An 18,264-nucleotide genomic window follows, 5' to 3' on the forward strand; every position below is an offset into this window, starting at 1 on the left:
TTACATTCCTACTAAGAGTGCACCAGGTTTCCAATTTCTCCATATCCTCACCAACACTTGGGGGGTTTTTTGGGTTATTTGTTTGGTTCGTTCGATTTGATTGTGGCCATCCTAATGGTCGTGAGGTGATATCTCATTGTGGTTTGATTCGCATTCCCCTGATGATTAATGATGTTGAACATCTTTTCATGTGCTTGTTGGCTATTTTCATGTCTTCTTTGGAGGAATGTCTATTCAAGTCCTTTGCCCATTTGTTAATCAGGTTTTTTGGTAGTGAGTTGTAGGAGTTCTTTATGTATTCTGGATATTAATCCCTTATCAGATATATAGTTTGCGAATATTCTCTCCCCTTCTGTACGTTTCCTTTTCACCCTGTATCAATTTCCTTTGGACTTGAAGTTTTTATAATTGAATATATCATCTTAAGGGAAAACTAAGAAGCTGTCACAGATCAAAGGGGACTAAAGAGACAGGACAACGAACTATTATGCTCTTTCTTGATTGGGTTCTAGAACAGGAAAAAGACATTAGTGGAAAAACTGGTGAAATCCTAATAAAATCTACATTTGAGTTAATAGTAGTATATCAATGTTAACCTCTTAGTTTTGACAAATCCACCATGGTTATATAAGACATTAACATTAGGGGAAGCTGGATGAAGAGTATATGAGAACTCTCTATACTATCTTCGCAAATTTTCTGTAAATCTAAAACTACCCCCCCAAATATGTATATATTTACATAAAATTATAAGTCATTATCTAAAATAAAATAAGATGGGATAAGCACTTACCCTTAAGGTTGATAAGAAGATTAAATGAGCTGGTGTCAGTAAAACATTCACACAGGGCACATAGCTAAAAGGTCAATAAATGCAGGTTATTATAATAGTTATTACATTACCTCTAAATTCCCTTCTACCTCTTGGATTCTGTGAACACTGCTACTTGGTGGCAGTGTACATACACACAACTTCCGTTTGGGGAAAATAAAGTTTCAACACAGTTCCACTTGCTGGTTTCCTACTAAATATAACATATAGCAGTTCTGTTTAATCCACTCCATTTTCTTCTTTTAAGACCATGAGAAAGATTGCCAGACTAACACACAAGTTCTGAGAATGTGAAAAGCTCTTTGAAAAAACTTTAGTAGATTCTACCCATCTTTTTCATCTTCTGCAGGCATTATCCCTCTACCCCAGCCCCCTTTTCTTTTTCTTCCTTTCTCCCCTCCGTCCATCTGTCCTTTCCTCCCTCCCTTTCTTTCTTTCTGTCTTTTATTTTCAAACTCCTTAGAGCTGGAGGGCAACGTCTTCCTTTCCCAAAGAAAAGCTCTCTAAACCTGCAGTTCCCAGTCTTTTTAATGTCACAGATCAAGTTAACTTTTTAAAAAAGGGAAAGGGCTGCGGGTAATTTACAGTTTTCAATTTGTTATTTAACTTATAAGGGAGTTTTTGTTTCCAAATCACTGTTACTATCACCAATATTTCATTAAAATGCCAGCAAAGGAAAGGGCAGTTTAACATCCAAAATGTAAGAGCAGCAGAATCTCAAAATAAAGTGTCCTTCCAAAAAATCATAGTTGCCAGCTTACTCTGTTATGTCAAAAATTTTAAAATAACAGAATATCCTAAAAAGAGTCAAACACAAAGAAACACCAACGTCAAATGTTATCTTAAGATACCACACTGGGGCTTCCCTGGTGGCGCAGTGGTTGAGAGTCCGCCTGCCAATGCACGGGACACGGGTTCGTGCCCCGGTCTGGGAAGATCCCACGTGTCGCAGAGTGGCTGGGCCCGTGAGCCATGGCCGCTGAGCCTGTGCGTCCGGAGCCTGTGCTCCGCAACAGGAGAGGCCACAACAGTGAGAGGCCTGTGTACCGCATAAAAAAAAAAAAAAAAAAAAAAAGGATACCACACTGCATTTTCATTTTTAGATTGTGAACATTGCATACAAGTAAAAGAGAATATATAATGTGCATATACTATACAGTTTAAAGAGTAGTAATAAAATACACAGCCATGAACCCACCACTAGTAGAAAATACAGAATATTCCTAACACTTTGGAAGGCCCTGGGTGGCCCCCTCTTCCTCTCCTGTTTCCAGAGAATACCACCTCCTTAGTACTTAGTAATCGTTTCCTATCTTTTCTTTATATTTTACTAGCTACATCTCTATCCCTGAACAAGGCATTGATTAGTTTTGCCTGGCTTTACTGCTTCTATGAAAGGAATCATATTGTGTGTGACTTGCTTTTTTTCCACTCAAAATCATGGTTTTTCTTGATATAAGTTGGGCATCTATATCCTGCAGAGTTTTACAGAGGAGCTGGGAAGTCCAATTCACTTACACAGTGGTCATGGCTGACAATCCCGTTTCGCCCGTGCACGTGGACAGAGGGAGCCAGGCTCCCAACACCCTCAGTGTGTGTGCTCTTTGGGGTAAGCCAGGGGCTTCTATGGGCCAGACAGGCCAGGGTCCCTAATGTGGGCTGCAGGGGCTGGACATCGGCTGGTCACTTCACTCAAGTGGCACAACTCTAGGCTCTGATCACCACCCAGCGCTCAGAAAATCCTCCGCAAAGGTGCTGAGAGCAGGCAAATTTCACAGCCCACCCAAGTATGGGCTGGTCTTGGAAACCACGCTCTGTCTGTTAATAACCTACTAGGTTAACATCCCTGCACCCCATCTCCTTCACCGCAGGTAAGGAGAGGCCCAGGAAACTTTCCTCAGACCTCTGGATCTCTCTCAGAAAAGATCCTGAAGATACCAGCCCCTAGTGACGCAAACTCTCATGCCCTACACAAGACCAAAAGAGTCAAAAGTTTGCATCTTAATAAAATAAGCAGGTGACTTGTATGCACATTCAAGTTTGAGAAGCACTGGCCTAGATCCTTCATTGTGTGTGTGTTTTTAAGTGAACATTTTTATTGAAGTACAACACACATAAAAGAGTGCTAAGTCTGGGAAAAGAATCTGAAAAAGAATAGATATATGTACATGTATAATTGAATCACTTTGCTGTACACCTGAAACTAACACAACATTGTAAATCAACTATACTCCAATATGAAATAAAAAGTAAAAAAAAAATAGGTGAGGGAGATTAAGAGGTACAAACTTCCAGGTGCAAAATAAATGAGTCGTGGGTATGAAATGTACAGGGTGGGGAATACAGTCAAAAGCTTTGTAACATGTTTGTATGGTGATCGATGGTAACTAGACTTATCATGGTGATCATTTTGAAACGTATAGAAATATTGAATCACTATGTTGTGTGACAGGAACTAACATAGTGTTGTAGGTCAACTGTACTTCAAAAACAAACAAACCAACGCATAGAAAAAGAGATCAGATTTGTGGCTACCAGTGGCAGGGGATGGGGGGAGGGGGGATTGGTTAAAGGCAGTCAAAAGGTATAAAATTTCAGTTATAAGATAAATAAAAATGAGGGATGAAATGTATAACATGATAAATATAATTAACACTGCTGTATGTTATATCTGAAAGTTGCTAAGAGTGTAAATCCTAAGAGTTCTCATCACATGGAAAAAATTTTTTTCTATTTCTTTAATTTTGTATCCATATGAGATGACGGGTGTTCACTAAACTTATTGTGAAATCATTTCATGATGTGTGTCAGTCAAATCACTATGCTGTACACAAACTTCTACTTGCTGTATGTCAATTATATCTCAACAAAACTGGAAGAAAAAACATGCTAAGTCATAGGAGTATCATTGGATGAACTATCTATCACAAAGTGAATCCACTGGTGTACCCAGCACCCAGGTCAAGAAACAACGTTGCCAGCACCTTGAAGCCCTCTTTCCCACATACCCTCCATAACCAAACCCCTGCTCACCAAAGGTAACTAGAACTCCAGTTACTAATAGCATAGGTTAATATGGTCCATATGTGTTCTCCATATAAGTGGAATCATCTTGTATGTATTCTTTTGCGTCTGGCTTCTTTTGTTCAACATTATGTTGGCGAGATTCTAAATCCTTCACTAGGAACCCCAGCTCTCCGCTGTGTACTTACACATTGTATACTGGTGGCTCTCCAGGTTCCTGCATCTCTCATCTCCAGAAAACTGTCATAATGTGAAATAAAACCCCTTTATTCAAATAAATATTTACTGAGCATCCAGACTCTGCCAGGGATTGTGTTAGGGGCTGAACCCCAAAGTGTGTTGCCAAACTGAGACCTCTGTTTCAACGGGGCACCTTGCCTGAGTAGTTTGGGGGAATGTGGAAGATTCACACTGGTATGTGACTTCAAACTTTGAAAGAAATTTATTACCTGCCCTAAAAAACACCCCAAACTACAGCTTAGCACACAGTTACCAAGTAGCAGTGGGGCTTCTCACTTAGGTCTTTTGAACGCATCATAAAATCTAGGTCCCATACGTTTCTGGCCCAGTTATTTCTACTTTTCTTCAAATGTGATTTGGCTAATACTGCGATTCTCCCAGCTCAAAGTTCTAACTCTTTCAAAAAACTTTTGGCACTTGTGCTTCGGGGCCTTCAGAAATAAATTATGTGCAGATACTCACCCCTGGTTTCCCTGGGGACATTTGTGGTTCTTAAATCCTCTTTTCTAATTAGTTCACCCCAAGCATTGCTGAGACCAACAGTCAGTCACCTTCTGTCTGGGCGCCTGTTTTCTCATCTGCAAAAAGAAGGAAGTGTACTACATCAGAGGTGTTTAATCGAAATCCGTGGATTTGCTAGGGAATCCACTAATCCCTGGAAATGACATGGAACATTGTGAATGGGTGTGTGTTTGGTGGAAGAGAGTCCGGAATACATCAACTGCCCCCACACCAAATTAAACACCATCATGTGGTCCCCAGGAACCATTTTAGCATTTAATATTCTGCAGTCATGTGGCTCCTTGTGTCAACAGAAGGGCTTGATGTTTGCTTAGTGTCTGGCTCCAGCTGAATCTCAAAAAGAAAAGATGGCCTTGCTTTTTAGCTTCTGTAGATTTTTCTGCCTTAACAGAAAGGATACTGTAAAATTGCAGGGCCACGCAATAGCATCTCTCTCTGATCTCTACAGGTGAGATAACATCAAGGGTCCGTTCCTTTAAAATAGCCTGGGCCCGAATTGAGTCCCTTTTTTAATATGACCTCATTCTGGGTCCTATTGTATGTAGCTGGCTTGTTTCCTAAACGCTGTTATCTACTGTAACCCTCGGAACCCACTGGTAGGTCTGGCTCTCATAACCAAATAGATGTGACGTACCAAGATACTCTCTGATGAGTTCAACAACCCCATTTTCTGTACCCAGAGAAAGGGCTCTGCAGCAGCCCCGCATGGAAAAGGGCACCTTGGTTTGCCTGCCCAGGCCGGAGCTGGCCTGTCACCTGAGCAAGGGGGTGAAACAGAACACTTCCTTTCTCTCCAAGGCCAGAGCTCCTTATTTCACACATAATAAGATTAGGTTACACGTTCCCTCTGTGTGGCTGGTTCCCCTAGCAGTGCCCTAGCAACAATTTAAGCCCAAAGTTTTCATTACAAACTGGCTCGGTCAGTATAAGGGACCGTCCTGTATTCGTTACATGGAGCAAGACATGCGGACTTGTAAACAGCGTTCTTTTTTTTTTTTTTTGCGGTACGCGGGCCTCTCACTGTCGTGGCCTCTCCCGTCGCGGAGCACGGGCTCCGGACGCGCAGGCTCAGCGGCCGTGACTCACGCGCCCAGCTGCTCCGCGGCATGTGGGATCCTCCCGGACCGGGGCACGAACCCGTGTCCCCTGCATTGGCAGGCGGACTCTCAACCACTGCGCCACCAGGGAAGCCCTAAACAGTGTTCTTAATCGTTATATTGCTTTCACTGCCGACAAAAGAGGTGATTTCAGAGCTCATCCTCTTCCTACAAATATCCTTTCCTGCTCACAGTTACGTAAAGAAGTAGAGCCACATTTTCAATCCCTGCTGCTCCAAGTGTGGGCCCTGGACCAGTAGCATCAGGCTCACATGGGGGCTCGTTAGAAATGCGAGATTCTTGGCCCTACCCCAGACCTACTGGACCAGAATCGGCATTTTAACCAGCTCTCCAGATGATCCCTAATCATGGGCATTTTAAAATTTGAGAAGCACTCCCGAGGAATCACCCAACACCGCACTAATACTATGTTTGTGACCTTCCAGCAAATAACGATCAATAAACGGGAGCTTTCTTCCTTCTCCCTCTTAAAACCCAGAGGACCACCTGGGATGCTCTGAGGAAGAAGGGGGAGTAAGAAAAAGCCCAGAAGAGGAGAAACTTGAAGAGAGAATGAAAAAGAGGAAAAGCAAAGAGAGAAGGGGAGATGTGTGGTGTGGCGGGCAGCGTGAGGGTCCAGGGTCTTTGCATTCCCTCCACGGGGGCTCCACACCCGAAGCTGGCTGATCCCACCTTCATAGCCCTCTCCAGTCACATGCTGCCTCCTGTGTTTACCTGTTTAATAGTTTTAAAACTTGGCTCACTTTTCAACTCTGATTACTTTTGAGAAGACAGTTCACGTCTTGGGGTTTATGTGCTTGTCATGTTTTTTTCTAATACACATTAAAATAGATTCATGGCTATTAACATTCCATTAAATGTTGTTCGTAAGCCCTCCAGATGATCCCTAGTGATGTGGGAGACACGTGGGACACCTGCCCCAGGGGAATGATCGTCCCAGTGGTACAGGAGGTCCCTTAGAGCTGGTACAAAGTGTATGAGGTTGGTCCTACGTACTCATGCTTTTAAACTGCACTGCGGGACATGAGGTGTTATTCAGGCTAAAGCAGCAGATCATACTCTTCCAGGGCCACTCATCTAGAACCTGCTAAATTCTTAAGGGTATGGGCAAGAGCTTGGGATAAAGCCCACAGAGTAACAAGCAAATGTTCACTCAGTACTCCAGGTAACTCAAGGTACCTTAGGTTTACTAAACCCTGTCAACTGGGCTCAGAGCACGGATCTGAAATAAGTAAGAAGCCCTTGTTGGGCTGTTGCTTGGCCTGACAGAGGCTGGGAATTTCTGGTCTCCTATAAGATATCACCACCCCTTTCCTTCACTCTGTCTGCACAGAGTTTTCAGCAATTTATAGAACACGCTCTTCCCTGCGTCTTTTGAGAAGAGGGAGATGCAAAACAAGCCAAAGAAATTACAATGTGAACACACTGAGGTGCTTCTTGTTAAAAGAAATATACAGAAACCAAAAATTCCAATAGAAAACAATAAATAACGAAGAGGTCAGAAACACACACTAGAAAAGAAGGTAGCAATCATTTTAATGTGAGAGTTAACAGCAGTTTTCAGGAATTTAACAGGTATACATACATCGAGGTGACAGTGTCTTTTCCACCTCCACTGAGAACATGACATAAAAGGAATAGACTCAAATCATAGCAAGAGTGCAAAGCAACTTTGACTTGTTGGGGCTATTAGACTCTGATCCAAACTAACAAAGGAAATAATGGGCTCGCCTCGGAAGATCTTTTTTAAAGGATAGTTAAAAAAATATTCCCCCGGTTCTATTGTGGGTTAGGTGAGCTTCTGACTGGATGTCAGGGGTGAGTCTATGGATCCTTTCAATCCAGTTATAAAAAGCTCCTAGGACCTCAGTCCCAGGCCCTTCTAGTGGTACAATTAATTCTATCGCATTCAATATTGCTTGTGATAAGTGAACCATCAATGGACTCTGAGCCTTTCTGTTATTCATGTTTCTGTGCTTTCAAGAAAAGGGATCTTCTTACAGAGCCTTCTGTAAACAGACTTTCTACAAATTGTATACAGTATATTAACTGCACCATAGGAGAAGGGAGAAACAAGCTTTACTGTAAAACTGAGAACCTTCTGTAAATCGGTTGAAAAACTAGATGGAAGAGCCCACCCAAGGTAAAAGGATGAATTAGTCTCATACACAGTACAGAAAGTCAGTGTGGCTGGCAGGTTCCCAGTGCACGTAAAGCTGTGAGCACAGTGCCTCGCTCTGAGGACGCAGGCAATACGTGGATGCTCTTAAAATATCACTATCGGCCTTGTATGGATACTGCTATTGGCTTAACCTCTGCTTGTACACAGGGGCCGGGGCACCAGGGATCAATGTTTCATCTCGTGCTCACCAGTCTCTTCATCTCTGCCCAGGAGCCCACAGTGGTTCGCATCTAAGCTCCAGACCAGCGGCCAAGTTCGCCCTGGCTGTCGTCTCCCTGCACCTGGGTCAGGCAGCCTCCTCCCTCCCTCTCCTCCAAACAGCATCAGCTCCTTCTTGCTTAGGCCTTTCCCACTCCTCCAAGAGCAATGAGATGAAAACAAATGGGTTGGGCTTCCCTGGTGGCGCAGTGGTTGGGAGTCCACCTGCCGATGCAGGGGACACGGGTTCGTGCCCGGTCTGGGAAGATCCCACATGCCGTGGAGTGGCTGGGCCCGTGAGCCATGGCCACTGAGCCTGCGCGTCCGGAGCCTGTACTCCGCAACGGGAGAGGCCACAACAGTGAGAGGCCCGCGTACCGCAAAAAAAAAAAAAAAAAAAAAAAAGCGTTGAAAATCATTCGTATCAATTGGATCCAAAATCCAGGTTAAAGATGGCTACGGAGGACGTGAAGGAGCCCAAAGCCCAGCCCCTTCTCCTCATACCTCTATTCCCTCCAACGTCCTCTGCAAAGTCACCAACAGTCCGTGGCCCACACAGTTCATGAGCACGGAGGAGCTTGCCCTGCCTCCACGAAACTCTTCAAGCGAGCAAGTATCTGGAACTTCACGGCAATTATCAGATATCTGAGTTACTAGAATATATTATATATGTTTTAAGAACCATTTAAGATGGAGGTCTGATTTTACTGCTTTTGGTCAAAGGCCAGAGTAAGATTACAGAGCAAGGAACAGCACAATGCAATCCTCAGTTAGAGCCGGAGTGAATAACATTTCAGAGGAAATTTCAAAGGAGGAATGATTTCTGGGTCAATTTAACTGTAGAGTCTAAAATAACTTCAGCAGCCGACTCAAAAGATAAACTCTAAAAGTGCTGTGTGTGTCTGTGTCAGAGAGGAGGAAACGGACCTTTTCTGAGCTATATCTCAAGTGCATACTGCTTAGAATTATCCCCAAGAACATTCTGGTGAAAGGATGGACTGGAAGAGTCTCGATGTGTCATTCATCAGTCAAGGCTGCCGAGTGGGAAATGGGTCCCGGAAAAGGCTTGTCTCGGTTTGGGAAAGATAAAGCTGGCTGGGGAGGGATGCATTTTGCTCAAGTCTAGTCATTGCCAACACAGTGTCCACTGTGGCCTGCCTGTGGGGCAGCTGACGCCCCAGCTGTAGAGACATGCACTGATGAGAACCTGGCTTCTTCCTTCTGCTTATTCTGCCTTGTGCCCTTGCATGGGTTGAACTGTGTCCCTCTCACCCCCCAAAAGACATGTTGGGGGCTTCCCTGGTGGCGCAGTGGTTGAGAGTCCGCCTGCCAATGCAGGGGACACGGGTTCGTGCCCCAGTCCGGGAAGATCCCACGTGCCGCGGAGCGGCTGGACCCATGAGCCATGGCCGCTGAGCCTGCGCGTGCGGAGCCTGTGCTCCGCAACAGGAGAGCCCACAGCAGTGAGAGGCCCGCGTACCGCAAAAAAAAAAAAAAACCCTTAAAAAAAAAAAAAGACATGTTGGGTTCCTAACCCCTGCTCCCTGTGAACATGGCCTTATTTGGAAACAGGGTCTTTGCAGAGGCCAAGTTAAAATGCGGTCACATTCAGTTAGGGGGGTGCCCTTGGGAATAGGGAAAACAGAGTTGGAGACAGACACACAGATGGAGGATCACATGATGAGAGGCGGGGAAAGGGCCACGTGACAGCAGAGGCAGAGATTGGAGGGGTGCATCTGTAAGCCAGGAACCCCAAGGATTGCCAGCTATAGAAGGCAAGGAAGGATCCTTCCCTAGAGCCTCAGAGAGAGCCTGGCTCCGCTGACACCTTGATTTGAAACTTCTAAGCCTTCAGAATTACGAGGGAATAAATTTCTGTGATTTTAAGCCCGCCGGTTTGTGGAACCTTGTACAGCAGCCCTAGGAAACTAACACATCCCCAAAGTGCTCTGGCCTCTCCTCCAGGTAAAACCCTCATCCCTCCTCATCCACGTGGGTACACATGCCTGGGACCCCACGGAGTCCACAGTCACAGCTCTCCACATGGAGCTCCCCAAACAAACACAGACATACTTTGTATGTAACTACCGAATTGCAGATGTCTTAGACTTTTTTTTCTTTTTTCTTTTTTTTTTTGGCTGCGTTGGGTCTTTGTTGTTGCGCACGGGCTTTCTCTAGCTGCGGCGAGCGGGGGCTACTCTGTTGCGGTGCGCAGGCTTCTCACTGCAGTGGCTTCCCCTGCTGTGGAGCACGGGCTCTAGAACGCGGGCTCAGTAGTTGTGGTGCATGGGCCCAGCTGCTCTGTGGCATGTGGCATCTTCCCAGACCAGGGTTTGAACCCTTGTCCTCTGCATTGGCAGGCAGATTCTCAACCACTGCACCACCAGGGAAGCCCTTAGACTTTTTTTTAAACTTTTATTATGGGAAAATTTTTTTTCACATTCACAAAAATAGAGCAGTATAATAAACTCCACGTGCCCATCCTACAGCCTCAACAATTACCCATATTTTGTCCATTTTATTTCATCCAACTCCCACCCAAGTTTATTTTGCATGGAAGGATGTCTGGGGCATTTTAAAGCAAACTCAAGGCATCATTCCAGGTCATGTGTAAATGCTTTAGTCTAAACTACTTCAGACGCATTTTTTTTTTTGGTTATCTTTGAGTACTGTGTACTTTATTAGCTATGTAAGAGGAATGAATAGCATTTTATGTCTGGGTCCTCTGTTTCTTTTCTATTTTTTTCAGTTCAGTGATTTCTAATATATTCACAAAGTTGTACAACCATCACTACGATCCAGTTTTAGAACATTTTCATCGCCCCAAAAAAGAAACCCTGTACCAGTGAGCAGTCACTCCTTACTCCCGTACCCCCCAGCCCCAGACAACTACTAAGCTACTTTATACCTCTATAGATTTGCCTATTGTGAACATTTCATATAAATGGAATCATCACACACATAGTCTCTCGTGTCTGACTTATTTCACTTGGCATAATGCTTACAAGATGCATCTATGTTAGAGCATGTACCAATACTTCATTCCTTTTTCTGGCTGAGTAATATTCCATTGCATGGATATACTGTATTTTGTTTATCCATTCACTAGTTGATGAAAATTTGGGTTGCTTCCAATTTTGGGCTATTATGAATAATGGTGCAATGAACACTTGTGTACAAGTTTTTGCGTGGACATATGTTTGTATTTCTCTTGCTAATTTACCTAAGAGTAGAATTGCTGGATTACATGGTAACTCTATTTTAACATTTTAAGGAACCACCTAACTGTTTTCCAAAGTGGCTACACCATTTACAAACCTACCAGCAATGGATGAGGGTTCCAGTTTCTCCATAAATTCTCCAACATTTGTTATTGTCATTTAAAAAAAATATATTATAGCCATCCTAGTGAGTATGAAGTGGTAGGTATCTCATTGTGGTTTTGATTTGCATTTCTCCAATAACTAATGATGTTAAACTTTTTCAGGTGCTCAGTATAACTTCTTTGGAGAAATATCTCTTCAGATTCGCCTATTTTTTAAAATACTTATTTATTTTTGGCTGTGTTGGGTCTTCACTGCTGTGCGCGGGCTTGCTCTAGTTGCGGCGAGCGGGGGCTACTCTTCGCTGCAGTGTGCGGGCTTCTCATTGTGGTGGCTTCTCTTGTTGCAGAACACGGGCTCTAGGCGCGCGGGCTTCAGTAGTTGTGGTTCGCGGGCTCTAGAGCGCAGGCTCAGTAGTTGTGGCTCACGGGCTTAGTTGCTCTGCGGCATGTGGGATCTTCTTGGATCAGGGCTCGAACCCATGTCCCCTGCACTGGTAGGAGGACCCCTAACCACTGCGCCACCAGGGAAGCCCTCTTTGCCTATTTTTTAATTGGGTTATTTTTCCTTTTACTGTTGAGTTGTCAGAGCTCTTTATATATTCTGGATGTAATTTCCTTATTAGATTTATGATTTGCAAGTATGGTCTCCCATTCCATGAGCTTTTTCATTTTCTCAATGGTGTCCTTTGAAACACAAAAGTTTTCAATTTGATGAAGTCCAATTTGTTTATTTTTTTCTTTTGTTGCTTCTCCTTTATCTAAGAAACCACTGCCTGACTCAAAGATTTACTCCTACGTTTTCTTCTAAGGGTTTTATGGTTTCGCTCTTACATTTAGGTGACAATCTCTTTCTTAATTGAAATATAGTTGATTTACAATACTGTATTAATTTCAGGTGTACAGCAAAGTGATTCAGTTATCTATATTTTTTCAGATTATTTTCCATTATAGGTTATTACAAGATATTGAATATAGTTCCGTGTACTATACAGTAAATCCTCGTTGCTTATGTTTTACATATAATAGTTCATCTCTGTTAATCCCATGTTCCTAATTTATCCCTCCCACCTCCCTTTCTCCTTTGATAAACATAAATTTGTTTTCTATGCCTGTGAGTCTACTTCTGTTTTGTAAATAAGTTCATTTGCATCATTTTTTAATATTCCACATATAAGTGATATCATATGATGTTTGTCTTTCTCTGTCTGACTTACTTCACTTAGTAAGATATTCTCTAGGTCCATCCATGTTGCTATAAATGGCATTATTTCATTCTTTTTTATGGTTGAGTAACAGTCCATTGTTTATACATACCACATCTTCTTAAACCAATTGTCTGTTCACAGACACTTAGGTTGTTTCCATGTCTTGGCTACTGTAAATAGTGCTCCTATGAACACTGGGGTACTTGTATCTTTTCAAATTAGAGTTTTCATCTTTTCCAGATATATGCCCAGGAGTGGGACTGCTGGATCATATGGTAGCTCTATTTTTTTTTTTTTTTTTTTTTTGTGGTATGCAGGCCTCTCACTGTTGTGGCCTCTCCCATTGCAGAGCACAGGCTCCGGACGCGCAGGCTCAGCGGCCATGGCTCATGGGCCCAGCCGCTCCGTGGCATGTGGGATCTTCCCGGACTGGGGCACGAACCCATGTCCCGAACCCATCTCCCCTACATCGGCAGGCGGACTCTCAACCACTGCACCACCAGGGAAGCCATATTTTTGTTTTTTTAAGGAAACTCCATCCTGTTTTCCATAGTGGCTGCACTACTTTACAGCGATCTATTCTGAGTTATTTTTTGTATATGATGTGAGGTAGGGGTCCAAATTTATTCTCTTGCATATGGGTATAGACATTACACTTTAATTCTATTTCTTATTAACTTGTTCTATGATACTGTACATCAGTTTTCCATAAAACATCTTTTAGATGATTTTCTTCAGACTACAGCCTAGAATGATAAAAAAGAAAACTCTCATGAAGAAATATTTTAAATGAGGAAGTGGTTAGCCCTTCCTGCATTGCCTGTAATCTATAATTCATTTCCCCAATTTTAGACTTTTTCCCTTTTCTTATAACATGCCATAATGCAATCTAGCACTTGCTTGACTCAGTCATAACTGTACAAATTAGTTCTGCCCTAAACCTCAACTGTTCAATTTAAAAAATTCAATATATGTATATGTATAACTGATTTACTTTGCTGTACAGCAGAAACTAATACAACATTGTCAGCCATACACCAATAAAAATTAATTTAAAATATTTTAAAACAAAAATTCAATATAATTAAGACTTTGGGTATAAACAATGTGCCAGTCAGTTCTGGTAAATCAGAGATAAAAAAACAGGTACTCTGCCCTCAGATAATTACAGCCTAGACAGGGAGAGGAACAGCATGTACACAAATAATAACACGGGGTGAGCACGATCACAGGAGGGAAATAGTGTCCGTATGGGCGGGTTGGGAAGACACAATGAAGGGAGGGGACTAGAGCAAAGTCTTAGAACTAGGCCCAGACAGGGGGTGCCAACATCTGATACCAGCTGGATAATGACCTTGTTGAGCCGAGACCAGACACCTCATCTACACTGACTGTTCCCCACTCATCCCCAGCAGATCATATCGCTACAGAGACGTGGACCCAGGAGAGCCAGACTTTCTCATTTTTTTTCAAGAGAAATTAGGAAAAAATCTGATTTTATGTGTAATTCCTCATTTTTAAAAGTCATTAAGTAATTTGAATTTTAAAAACTCTACACTGGGTTCCTAAAAAAGCTAAACATAGAATTACCATATGACTCAGCTATTCTATCCCTAGGTATATACCCAGAAAAACTGAAAACAGGGACTCAGACAGACATTTTTATGCCAGTGTTCACTGCAGCATTATTCACAATAGCTAAAAGGTAGAAACAACCTAAGTGTCCATCAACAGACAAACAGATAAAAATGTGGTACAGCCACACCGTGGGATGTTAATCAGCTATAAAAAGGAGTGAAGTATTGGTACTTAATATAACACGGATGAACCTTGAAAATGTTATACTAAGTGAAATAAACCAGACATAAAAGCACAAATATTATATGATTCCACTTATATGAAATATCTAGAAGAGGCAGATTCATAGACAGAAAGTAGATAAGAGGTTACCACGGGCTGGGGAGTTATTGCTTAATGGCTATAGAGTTTCTGTTTGGGGTGATGAAAACATTTTAGAAAAAGACAGTGGTGATGGTTGCACAACACTGTGAATGTAATTTATGCCACTGAATTGTACACTTAAAAATGGTTGAGATGGGGACTTCCCTGGTGGCGCAGTGGTTAAGAATCCGCCTGCCAATGCCGGGGACATGGGTTCAAGCCCTGGTCCGGGAAGATCCCACATGCCACGGAGCAACTAAGCCCGTGCACCACAACTACTGAGCCTGCACTCTAGAGCCCGTGAGCCACAACTATGAAGCCCGCACGCCTAGAGCCCATGCTCCACAACAAGAGAAGCCACCACAATGAGAAGCCTGCACACCGCAACAAAGAGTAGCCCCTGCTCACCACAACTAGAGAAAGCCTGCGCGCAGCAACAAAAACCCAACGCAGCCAAATAAATAAATAAATTTATAAAAAATAAAATAAAATGAGCTTGGTAGATTTAAAAAAAAAAAAAGAAATTCAGAGGGGAGATAACACCTGGTCATGGGAATCTCTAAAGGATTCATGAAGGTAATGGAACTTGAGCTGAGCTTTGAAAGACAGGTAAGAAGGCGAGGCTGCTCCAGAAGAAGTAGCTTGAGTCAAGGTTTAGAGGAAGAACAACAGAGGGTATATTTTAGTATGGAGTCCAGGCCAAGTAGAGAGGTAGCTGGAAAGGTAGGAGGGGACTGGGGACAGGATGCCATGATTGCTAAATCAAGAATTTTCCATTTAATTTTGAGCAGAAGAACGAAGTTCTCGAAGTTGTCCCTGAGATTGATTAGCTAGGCATTGGTGTACAAAATATATTGAAAAGAGGAGACAGAGGCCCCTAAACAGCCAGGTGAGAGACAAGGAAGGTCTGGACCTGACTAGTGGCCACAGGATGGGAATGAAGGAGCGAGTGGGGACAGGAAGGGGGCTCCTTGGAGAGTAATGCATAGAAGCCGATGGTTGCAAGTGGAGAGGGAGGGTCAGAATGGGGCAGAAGGTGGTGGCGCATTATTTAGGGTATAGAGGATTTTCAATTCATTTAACAGTGAAGATGAAGAGAGAGGGTTGTATGTTGAGGGGAAAGGTTTTGCGGCATCATTTTGATTCGTGGTTTTTGTCTGTGTTTTTAGGTTAGGAGAGACTGAAGGACTAGAAAGAATTGGTGCCCTGTGGGAGACTGGAGATTAGAGAAAGAAAGAAGAGTGAAGTGATGGGGCAGAAGAAGATAAGAGGGAGAAGGGTGGAGAGACCTGGCACAAGGTCAGGATGATGTAGACAGAAGTGAAGGGGGAAAGGGTGGGAGAAAGTAAAGAGACAATTTTTTAAAATATATATACATTTAACTTTTTGCATTTTGGATGAATAAACATATTTTTTTGAATTTCATTTCATTTATTTTTATACAGCAGGTTCTTATTAGTTATCTATTTTATACATATTAGTGTATATATGTCCATCCCAATCTCCCAATTCATCCCATCACCACTACCACCACCTCCGCCTTCCCCACTTGGTGTCCATACGTTTGTTCTGTACATCTGTGTCTGTATTTCTGCCCTGCAAACTGGTTCACCTGTACCATTTTTCTAGGTTCCACATATATGCGTTAATATACAATATTTGTTTTTCTCTTTCTGACTTACATCACTCTGTATGACAGTCTCTAGATCCATCCATGTCTACAAATGACCCAATTTCGTTCCTTTTTATGGCTGAGTAATATTCCATTGTATATATGTACCACATCTTCTTTATCTATTCGAAGAGACAATTTTTTAGTGGAGAAGAAGGAAGATGGCTCCACACTTATCAGTAAGATAAGAAATGAAGTCATCTGCTTCAGGAGACAGGCCAGGAGTGATTCTGATGGTTCAACAAGGGCATGTCTACTGCAGAAGGTGACACAGGGAGCCACGAGAGGAGGAATTAAATGATTGCCGAGTGTCACTGGGGCCCAGATGCTGCACACATGTGCAGCAAACTCACCTGGTGGGCCAGCCATCAATGCCTGGCACTCTAAGGGGGAGAGAGGGAAAAGCTATGGCATTGAGAGGGTGGTTCTAAGTATGCTTAAGATTTGTGTAATAAAAATCCAAGGAGTGAGGCATTCTTGGACCATAGGAAGCACATTTTTGAAATGGTCAACTAAGGGGTTTTCTGAGCTTTGCAAAGAAACAAGAGAAGGCAACCTAGACTGGGAGAATGAGAGATCCAGGGCCTGAAGGTCATGGTGAGTGGAGGTGGGAAAGACAGAAAGAGGTTGTGGTCCTAAAATGTTTTGAAAATTGTTGTAAACTCTTAGACCAAATAGGTTAATATGTAGTGACATTAGTGGTTCATGTTGAGGAAGACTTTCAAGGCTGTGTCCAGGCTCAGTTGGACTCAGTGCCTTGGCCGTAAATTAGTGATGTCTGTCAAAGGCAAGGGAAAGGAGAGGAGAGCCAGGATCATAGCCTGTCAATCCTGTGAAACGTGGTCAGAGAGATTTTTGAGCTGAAAAGGCTGGATGAGGAACAGTCCCACGTGATTACAAAGTGCAATAAGCCTAATGTCGTCATGGGTGACTGCAGCGTCCTGAAAAAGGAGGCACTAGAGTAGGAAGTCTAGAAAACGAGAAGGGTGGGATGTTTGGGTGGTCAGTAACATGGACATTCAATTCCTTGGCAGTGATGGCAGTAAACAGGGTGGGACACTATCAGTCCAGCACTGAACTCACTAGGGAAGAGAGAGAACTTCTTGAAGTCGGTAGATGGACATGGTGACGACAGGTGGTATAATCAGGGAATCCAGCACATAGCAGGCGCTTACTAACTACTTGTGGAATGAAGGGAAGTGTCTCTAGGGGGCAAGGAGTATACCATTCCCTTCTCCTGCCCTACAAGCCAAGGAGCTGACAAGAAAAGGAGCCACTTGTTGGGAAATGACACAATCAGGAGAAAGGCAGGTGGGCGCCAGCAGGAATGGGTCTGGGAAGGTGGGGACAGAGCCGGAGGAGCTGAGCCCTGAGGGACCGCAGAGGGCAGGCTGCTCCCAGGACTCAGAATAAATTCCAGATGATACAGGCACTGCTCTAGGGAAGAGCATGTGGATAATTCAAGGAAACCCATTCCCGCTTTAATAAAACAATTCAGAGCACAGGTCTTCCTGAGGGTGGCTTCATCTCATCTCTTACGTGAGAGAAGCTTCCTGAAAAGAGAGCAGTGTGATAGAAACCAAACATAGGACTTCCCTGGTGGCGCAGTGGTTAAGAATCCGCCTGCCAATGCAGGGGACACGGGTTAGAGCCCTGGTCCGGGAAGATCCCACATGCCGCAGAATAACTAAGCCCCTGCGTCACAACTACTGAGCCTGCGCCCTAGAGCCCACGAGCCACAACTACTGAAGCCCACATGCCTAGAGCCCGTGCTCCACAACAAGAGAAGCCACCGCAGTGAGAAGCCCGCGCACTGCAACAAAGAGTAGCCCCCGCTCGCCGCAACTAGAGAAAGCCCACGCATAGCAACAAAGACCCAATGCAGCCAAAATAAATAAATAATAAGTAAATTTATTTTTAAAAACCAAAAGAAATCAAACATAGCTCAGGGGTCTAGACCCAGCTATGCTAACCAAGCCTATGCCCTTTGGAATAAATGCCGAAT

At 43.4% G+C, this 18,264-nt stretch overlaps 2 protein-coding genes across 3 annotated transcripts in view; both read right to left on the bottom strand.

Annotated features, from left to right (window-relative positions):
- Nucleotides 1-4,610, bottom strand: part of KDM7A (lysine demethylase 7A) — a gene marked incomplete at its 5' end in the record, with an annotated part of 160,877 nt that extends 156,267 nt beyond the window's left edge. The window contains 2 exons of one of the 2 annotated variants that reach the window (XM_079930970.1): nt 794-857; nt 4,559-4,610. Of the gene's footprint in view, nt 1-793; nt 858-4,044; nt 4,077-4,558 lie in introns of those variants that run through there. The other variant, XM_079930971.1, reaches the window with a different exon arrangement.
- SLC37A3 (solute carrier family 37 member 3) overlaps nt 4,477-18,264 on the bottom strand; it is a 78,307-nt gene continuing 64,519 nt past the window's right edge. The window contains exon 15 of the mRNA XM_079930976.1: nt 4,477-4,674. Coding sequence (XP_079787102.1) covers nt 4,612-4,674 — 63 coding nt within the window. The 3' untranslated portion in view covers nt 4,477-4,611. The remainder of the gene's footprint in view (nt 4,675-18,264) is intronic.

Source organism: Stenella coeruleoalba, assembly GCF_951394435.1.
Source record: "Stenella coeruleoalba genome assembly, chromosome: 9".
Lineage (NCBI taxonomy): Eukaryota > Metazoa > Chordata > Mammalia > Artiodactyla > Delphinidae > Stenella > Stenella coeruleoalba.